This window comes from Mauremys reevesii, linkage group 13 (genome assembly GCF_016161935.1).
Source record: "Mauremys reevesii isolate NIE-2019 linkage group 13, ASM1616193v1, whole genome shotgun sequence".
NCBI classification, from domain to species: domain Eukaryota; kingdom Metazoa; phylum Chordata; order Testudines; family Geoemydidae; genus Mauremys; species Mauremys reevesii.
The window spans coordinates 1,723,532-1,732,565 of record NC_052635.1 but is presented as its reverse complement, the minus strand read 5'-3'; the positions used below and the strand labels follow the sequence as shown (position 1 = coordinate 1,732,565).

General features: G+C 51.5%; 1 gene segment (V, D, J or C); it reads right to left on the bottom strand.

The window, feature by feature from the left end:
- Positions 1-704: 704 nt before the first annotated feature.
- The window catches only part of LOC120379821, a 78,280-nt gene continuing 69,950 nt past the window's right edge, over positions 705-9,034 (bottom strand). The window contains 4 exon segments of the C gene segment in view: positions 705-2,384; positions 3,104-3,211; positions 3,726-3,770; positions 5,904-6,182. Coding sequence covers positions 3,105-3,211; positions 3,726-3,770; positions 5,904-6,182 — 431 coding nt within the window.

The following is a 9,034-nucleotide window of genomic DNA, read 5'->3' as shown; positions in this document are numbered from 1 at the left end:
GCCAGCGACTGGCTGCAGCCCTGAAGCATGAGAATGGATGAGAGTCGGTGACTTAGTGCAGAGGGGCAGGAATTAGGAGTGTGCTGAGAGGTGGGCAGGGAATTCTGTTCTCCCCCCGGCCCCGGTGGAACAGAGATGACGAGGATGGTTGGGCAGAGGCCAGCTAGGAGCCGTCCCATGAGTGTGTGGCGTCCTCGCCTCCATTCCTGACAGCAGCTGGATACCAGTGGAGCCGCCTCACGCTGGCGTGTGCTGAAGCTCTTGCTGGAGAGGCACAGTGGCTAGTGACTAGGACAGGCCCCGGAAGACCTGGGTTCTAGTCCTGACCTGTCGTTTCAATGTGGGCCATTGGCTTTGGCTGGTATTTTCAGGCAGTGCCCCTTAGAGGGGCAAGACCCCATATCCCATTCCCCACCCCTCTGAGCCAGCAAGTCCCTCAGCCGTGGGGACGGATTGGAACTGGCTAGAGGGGAGAGCTCCCATACTCCAGTCCCTGACCCCCATCCTGCACCGGAGAGAGGGGAAAGTCCTTGTATCCCATTCCCAATAACGGCCAAGACTCGATGCTTGGTAGGAAAATCAACCATCTTCTCACCCAAGCCCACCCATTGTCCTGTCGATGGACTTGCTCCCTGTATTTCCCCAGCCGGTGGCCTGAATAAATCCCCCAGGGCTAGACACACAAAACAGCAAGACTTCTCATGATCAGCCAAGCTCTTTACTAGCAGCCCAGGGCGGACCGGAGAGGAAGTTTGAGTACATGATCATCTCAGCAACGCCGTACAAAGAAGCTCCGCAGGAAATGAAAACAAATGATAAAATCTTTTCCAAAGAATAAATGAGCAAATCTCACATTTAAAAATGTTTAAAATAGGGAGATACACTTTGAAAGTCAGGTTAACAGAGCTAAGGGACAATATAAATGCAGATTGGAACAATAAAATGTAGGATCAGTCCAGAGCTGGTATAAATTCCTAGCGTTTACGGCATGAAAGACTAGTCTCACTTCCTGGCTATTACATCTGCCCTGCAATGAGCCCAGAACCTGTCTGTGACTAATGCCCGTCTTGTGTTTGGGTAATGTACGTCCTCCAGAACTGCTGTCACTGCATGAAAATCGGTGAGGTGGTGCTGGCTTCTACCACCCGGGACCTGGCCGCCAATTCTGCAGAGCGGGGATGGGAAGAGACTGTGGCATGGAGTCATTTGTATGAGTTTCTTCAAGAGGCCAGACGGGACCATTCTGCTCTAGCCCAACTCCTGCATATAATACAAGCCAGAGAGTGTTGGCCACGGATCCCTGCTTTGAGCCCATCACGTCTGGGTGAACTACAGCGTCTTTCAGAAAGGCATCCAGTCTTGATGCAAAGAGGGGAAATCCACACACGCCTAGTTAACACCATCCAATGGTTAATTACCCTGACTGTTAATTTGCACTTTAGTGCTAGGCTGAATTTGTGTAGCATCAACTTCCACGCATCTGCCTTAAAGAACCCACCACTATCAGAAATGTGTTGGCTGGATTTTCAAAGGAACTAGCTGCCGAAATGCTATTGAATTTCAAGTGGAGATGGATGCCTCATTCCTCTAGGCCGCTTTGAAAATCCCAGTGTGCAGCAGAGAGAGTAAAATTCAACCTAGGGGATTTTAATGCACAATTCCCATTAATTTCCAAGAGAAGCAGGAGCCCAAAGCCCTTGGGTGGCTTTGAAAATCTCAGCCTCATTCTCTGTGCTTCAATTTCCCCTTTTCAAAATAGGGTTAATGGTAAAGCTGGTTTGTTCTGCAGAAAATTTCAATGAACACTAAAAAAAAAATTCACTTTTTGTTGAAATTTTCACTGGAAAAAATGTTTTAAAAAGTTGTTTTTGGTGTTTGACAACTGAAAACTGAAATTTTTCAGACAAAAACTGAAAAATCTTGTGGCCAAAAACTGTTAAAAAAAAACCCTGAAAATATTCAGTTTTTAGCCAAACATTTTGAGTTTCTGATGAAAATTTGAAGTTTTTTTCCCTAGGAAGATGGGGACTTTCTGCCAAAAAAAAATTGAAACTCTAATTTTCCATCAAAAAATGTTTCCACACATTTGTTGACCAGCTCTACTTAACAGCAATTCCTTGCCTCACACTGGGAGCTTGTGTCAGTCTGCGGAGGGTGAAAGGGAAGAGGGTCATGGAAAAACCAGGCTAGGTTGGTGAGATCCTTCTAAAACTTGCTAAGGGAAAGCACATCAGCTCATTATACAACAGGCCTATATACAGAGGTGATATGGGGATCTTTCATTGCAGCATATTTCCTGCTGCATGGGAAGGTGAAGAGATGACACCAGGTCTCTGAGGAATTCCCATCACTCCAGATTCCATCTGTCCTCTTTCCTTCCACTCCTGCAATGAGAGAGCAGGACGAGAGGGTCAGTTTACTGGTTACAGTACAGTCGGGTCTGGAGACCCAGGCAGGATGAGGGATTTCAGTGTGCTGGGTAGAGAACTAGGAATGGAAAGATAAACCAGAGAGTGGGAGAGATGGCTAGCCAGGTGCATAGCTACTGGCAAGGAAAGACGGATTGACAGACGTATGGACAGCGGGTATGATGGATAGATAGCTGTGTAGGGGGATGGATGGACGGGGTGTGTGTGTATGGGTCTAGATAGATGCGTTTGGTAATGGACAGTGGGCAGGAAAATGGGTGGCTGGATAGCTGGCGAGTGAAAAGGATGGGTGGAGATGACTAAACAGATCCTGGGAAGGAAGAAGGGATAGAAAAGATGGATCCTTAGATAGATAACCCAAGTGCAAATGAAGGATAGAAGGTAACAGGTAGGTAGATGACAGATATTGAGAAGAATGGATTGATGGATAATAGAGACTGTGGAGGGAAGGATGGACAGATGATAGGAAGAGAGATACTGTGGAGGGAAGGATGGACAGATGGATGGCTAGATTGGACAGAGAGAAAGATGCTCTGGAGGAGAAGATGGCTAGATAGCTACACAGGTAGATGCTGCTGAGGAAAGGCTGGGTGGGGAGAGAGATTAGAGGGTGAAGGAAGACTGGCTGGCTGGCTGGCTGACACAGATCCCCTTCCCTTTCCCATCCCACTCACTTTAGCTCTTCCACAGCCAGATGGTCAGTAGCAGGTTAACCGCCACTCCTTTCACAAAAACGATTCTCAGGCCCAGCAGCGTAAATGACAGGAGGTTCAGCTTCTCGTCTGCAAGGTCACAACAGATCAGACACACACACGCTACAGCTTCTGTTTGCTTCACTCCTGGCTCATACTCGGGGGCTAGATGCAGCTGGAAGCTACAAGGAATGGGATGACATTGACCCCACCAGAGACTAGCTGACCCTGTTCACAGAGGCTGGGATTTTCACAAGTTGGGTGCCCAACTCCCTTTGAAAGTCAGTCTCTAACTCCCTTCGGCCCACTTTGACAGTCCCAGATGAAGCTCTTTGCCTCAGAAATTCCTTGCAGCAGAGAGTTCCACAGGTTAAAGAAGTGGTGTCCCTAGCCTCTGTTTGCAAGAAGCTGGGATTGGGTGACAGGTTATCATCAGGTGATCCATGCCCTGTCTGTTCACTCCCTCTGGGGCACCTGGCATTGGCCACTGTCAGAAGACAGGACACTGGGCTAGATGGACCTTTGGTCTGACCCAGTCTGGCCAGTCTTATGTAAATGCTTCCTCTTATCAGTCCTAGCTTTGTCCTGGACACTGCATCCATACCTGTCTCAAAATTGTCATCCAGCTCTGTTATCCGGCAGGTGTCACCTGAAATTAAAAATAAAAATGCCCATCAGCTATTAATAGAAATAATCAAAACAATTTAAATTCACACAAGTATCTGTGTCTTTGTGTTTCGCATGTTTCCAGTGGCTGTGCTAAGGGGCCAGCTGAGAACAGGGCTCCAGTGCTAGGTGCTGTGCGCACACGGACTGAGGTTCAGAGTGTCACAGATTTTATGGCTAGAAGGAATATTAGATCATCTAGTCGGACCCCCCGCATAAGACAGCCAGAGAATGTCACTCAGGCACCCCTGTATTGATCCCAGTCGTGTGTCTGAGGAAAGCACCTGCCAGGCGGACATCAGGCTTGGGCAGACACAGCCAGAGCTGGAGAATCCAGCCTTCCCCTGGGGATTTTGTCCTAGTGGTTAATCACTCCTGCTGCTAGAAAGTTGTGCCTCAAATCTCATCTCAGCTTCTCTGGCTTTAGCTTCCAGCCGGGGGTTCCTGTTGTGCCTTTCTCAGCTAGGGGAAAGAGCCCTCCAGGGCCTGCGTGTTCCACTCTGATCAAGCCACCCTGACCTTCTCTGTGGTCAGATAAACAGACTGAGCTGGCTGCAAGGGATCTCCCAGCCTTTCAGATGATTTCCGTAGCTCTGTGAGCCCCCTTTTGAAATGCGGATGCCGGAGCTGGATGCAGGACGGGGGTCCCCCAGGCTGTGTACACAGGTAAAACCACCCCCCACCCAGTCCGACTCCCATCCCCCCGTAACAGGGTGGCACGCTCCCTGGGCTGCCGAGGACGAGCCCCACCTGAGGTACCAGGAGTCAGGTGGAAGCACTAGCAGGGCCCAGCTGGGGGAAGGGCCAGAGGGGAATGCCTGTAGGAAGCCCCTCAGTCACTGGGGCAGAGCCTGGCTGCAGGAGAGGCCGGAAGGTTTTGTTTCTGGTAAAGAGTTTGGAAGGTTAGTTTGGAGAGTTGTGACCCTGGCAGCGGTGGGCTAACGACTGACCCAGCCAGAGGGCTGAGCCACCTGTCAAAGAAACCCCCAGAGCGCTGCAGTGAGGGTCACCGGGCCGGGGGACACGCTAGCCCTGCCAGGAGCTGCACCGCTGCACGTGGCGCGAAGGGACGCCTCCGGGTGAGCAGGGCGCCTGCTGCCATGTCCAAGAGGGTATTAGCCCTTTTCGGTGCAGTGACGGTCACCGGGGTGGTGGGGGGACTCGCTAGCCCTGCCAGGAGCTGCACCGCTGCACGTGGCGCGAAGGGACGCCTCTGGGTGAGCAGGGCGCCTGCTGCCATGTCCAAGAGGGTATTAGCCCTTTTCGGTGCAGTGAGGGTCACCGGGGTGGTGGTGGGGGACACGCTAGCCCTGCCAGGAGCTGCACGTGGCGCGAAGGGACGCCTCTGGGTGAGCAGGGCGCCTGCTGCCATGTCCAAGAGGGTATTAGCCCTTTTCGGTGCAGTGACGGTCACCGGGGTGGTGGTGGGGGACACGCTAGCCCTGCCAGGAGCTGCACCGCTGCACATGGCGCGAAGGGACGCCTCTGGGTGAGCAGGGCGCTTGTTACCATGTCCAAGAGGGTATTAGCCCTTTTCGGTGCAGGGCCGCACTGGGAGCGGATGTTTGGTTGCTCGTCCGCCGTGACCCACAATCCCTTTCAGCCTCGCTGCTCTCTGGGATACAGACCCTCGTTCTGTGGGATGGTCTGTGTCCCGAGGTGTATCACTCTGCCTTGGGCTGTCTCAAAGCACGTTTTATGTGAATGGGCCCGGCTGGCCAAGTGAACCGCGGTGCCCTGGCCGCCCCCTTGTTTACCGCTCTGCCAATCTTTGGGTCACCCACAAATTTTAAGAACAGCAATTTTATATTTACTTCCAGGTCATCGATAAAGAGATTTAATGGCATTTGCCTAGCACCGGTGCCTCTGGACCCCTCCTAGAAACAATTCCATTCACTGATGATTCCCATTGACGTCCGGCGGGACTTGGGTGCCTGACTCCTTTAGACAACTCTAAACCATGTCAGCAATTACATCACAAGACCCATCATCCCCACCACCAGTTCATCCATATCTCCCACACGTCAACACCAACGGGTCATTTCCTTGGTCACTACCAACCAGGGACCAGAGCCCAGCCTGCAGCCTAGACACCCCTCCCAGCCCGCACATTTACCTTCCTCATCATGGTCACTCATCTCGAAATCTCTATTTCCATGTGTAGCGAAACAGCCAAAGTTCTCATGCTCTTCCCAAAGCACCGTCCCATAGCTTGCTTCCATTTTTCCGCTGTCTGGGTTTTTCACCTGCACAACGGAGCCATTGACTGGTGTTGGTTCACTGCCTGAACTCCAAACTGAGATGCCTTCAGGGGCGAAGTCCGTGATAAGGCAAGCTGAGAAATTTCCATCTTTGGACTTCAGTTGGTAGATAGAAGGTTCAGATTCTGGGAGAGCTGTGAAAGAGAAAAATCACATGGCCTGGGATCAGTACCCACAGTCCTTGCATGCCTCCTCATCTAACTCTGAAAACCAGGCCCTGCAGCGAGAGACTTAAGATAACCTCCTCTTGGATAGACTAGACTGGGCAAGGGGCAACTTCCCCCCAGTCTACACGAGGAAGAGATTTCTGATAGTAGGCAGCTCTTTAATCTAGCGAAGGCTGAACAAAATCATAGATTAGAAAGCCAGGCACTGTTCTAATCTAGTCTGGCCTCATGTATTACATGGACAGGAAGAGTTGACTGAATTAACTCCTGTTTGAACTAGAACAGGGATCGGCAACCTTTGGCATGCGGCTCACCAGGGTAAGCACCCTGGACAGCCAGGCCGGTTTGTTTACCTTCCGTGTCTGCGGGTTCGGCCGATCGCGGTTCCCACTGGCCATGGTTCACCACTCCAGGCTAATGGGGGCTGCGGGCAGCAGCGCACAGGGGTGGCTCCAGGCCCCAGCATGCCAAGCACGTGCTTGGGGCGGCAAGCCACGGGGGGCGCTCTGCCGGTCGCCGCGAGGGTGGCAGGCAGGCTGCCACCCGTGGCTTCGGTGGACCTCCCGCAGGCAAGCCGCCAAAGGCAGCCTGCCTGCCATGCTTGGGGTGGCAAAATGCCTAGAGTCGCCCCTGGCAGCGCAGGCCATGGGATGTGCTGGCCGCCACTTCCCGCCACCCCTATTGGCCCAGAGCGGGGAACCGCGGCCAGAGGGAGCTGCGATCGGCCGAACCTGCTGACGTGGCAGGTAAACAAACCGGCCCGGCCCGCTAGGTGCTTACCCTGGTGAGCTGCATGCCAAAGGTTGCCAATCCCTGAACTAGCGCATGTCTTTCTAGAAAAAGAGCAACCTTGATTTAAAACTTTCTCCTCCCTACACCTATTCGAATACCAGCTGATAATTACCACATAGACATCATCACTTCAAGCGATGGATGTTTGTTTTTTTAATCTCTCCAAAGGTCAGTTGCTCTAGCCAGTGGCTCAGTTGTCTGGCTTTTCTCTGTGTTCCCATTGGTACGGGTTTGGGATACCCAGAAAAGTCACTTTCTCATCCCCATTCTATACTGAATGTGTCCTGGCGTGGTGCGGCAGTTCTGCTCTCTGATCTCTGCTCATGGATGGCTAGATTTCAGTTTTAGACTATTTGGGAGACAAGGATAGGCCTTACAGAGGGAAAGATGGATGGATGGTTGGTTGGTTAGCTGTTGGAGGAGTGAGGATCAATGGGTAGAGCTCAAAGAGGAAAGAATGGATATGGTTGGGCGGCTAGCTAGCTAACGCCGGAGAAAGGCCAGATAGATTCTTCATTAGTGTTACAGTTAATCATTAGTTGCCTGACTCTGTGCTCCATACCCCAAACCCTTGACTAGCACTAGCAGAGGCGGGTGGTGCATGGTGGTGGTGGTTTTTTCACTCCCTTTCTGACTGTTCAGTACTTTTGCAAACGGCTCACTGAGCAAATAATAATTCGAGGCTGGTTTTGCAGAGTGCAGCGCCTGTGACGCGTGTTTGTTTCTCAAGGTTACTCGGTGCGACCGGTGACTTTGTTCTAGCTCCAAAGGCCGATTTCCTGTAACCGCCCACAGAATTCACACCTCGCTCTGAGAGTTTGCAAGTTGTTTTGGTAAATAGGTGCTATTATAACCGCAGCCCTGTCGCCCCCGTTTCCTGTTATTCTCTATGAAAAGAGGGCTTGTCGGAGCTGCTGCGTTCGGGTATCTCTGAGATCCTTTATCTACAGAATGGGTGCAGGATGGACAGGGCTGGTCCCAACTGTACAAAACCTCCTGCCAACGGACCTCAACTTTCCACTGCCAGGGCCTTGCTAGCCTCACAGGGAAGTCCAGGGACCACTCAGTCCCTTGGGAGGCCAGCCCCAGTGGTGACTCAGAGGTCAACGCCTGTTCATTTGTAGCCTCGGACCAAATTTGTTCCATGCAGACCAGTGTAGAAAACTCTCAGCCAGACTGGTGCTCACGCCCTAGAGGTGTGACCATCGGTATCTGATTGCTCATCCTCTCCAAGCCAGCTATTCCCTCAGCCTCGCGCTGGATTGGTACGAGTGTCCTAGAAGTGAGAGGCATCACATCCTATCCCCTGACCCCACCAGTCCCTCTGGATGGGAATCGGTGCCACGGACGTCAGAAAGGCCCCCATTCCATTCCCCCAACTTTCCTGAGCCAGCCGGTCCCCCTGACCTGGGACTGGATTCCAACTACCCCCAAGCTATGAAAAGCCCCATATCCCATCCCAGACCTGGGGCCAATTGAAGCCAGCACCCCCTAGAGATGAAAGGCCCTATATCCCATTCCCTGCCCCACTGAGCCATCCATTGTACATGGATTTTGCACAAAGATGTACGCTACGAACATGTCACCTTACTTACTAGCATTTATTGTTAGTCTTGTCCCGCTCCCAAAAGTGAGTTTGTTATTTCCTCCATAATTCACACTCAAGGAAATGGCATTGCAAAAACAATCCCACGCCCCACCCCAACCATTAAAGGGCTGACATCCGCCTGGGGCACAGTTCAACTAGAGCTGGACAAATCACAGAATGATTTGGGGGGGGAGGGGGTTCATTGGTCATTTTGAAAAGTCAAACCAAAAATGGTTTGTTTGGGGTCAGACGAAATGAAAAGTTTTGGTGAGTGGAAAAGTTTAAAAAAAATATTGGGGTCAAACAATGTTTCCCTTGGACAAAACTTAAATGTTTTGTTTCAATTTTGCCAAGTATCAGGGGGGTAGCCGTGTTAGTCTGTATCCACAAAAACAATGAGGAGTCTGGTGGCACTTTAAAGACTAACAGATTTCTTTGG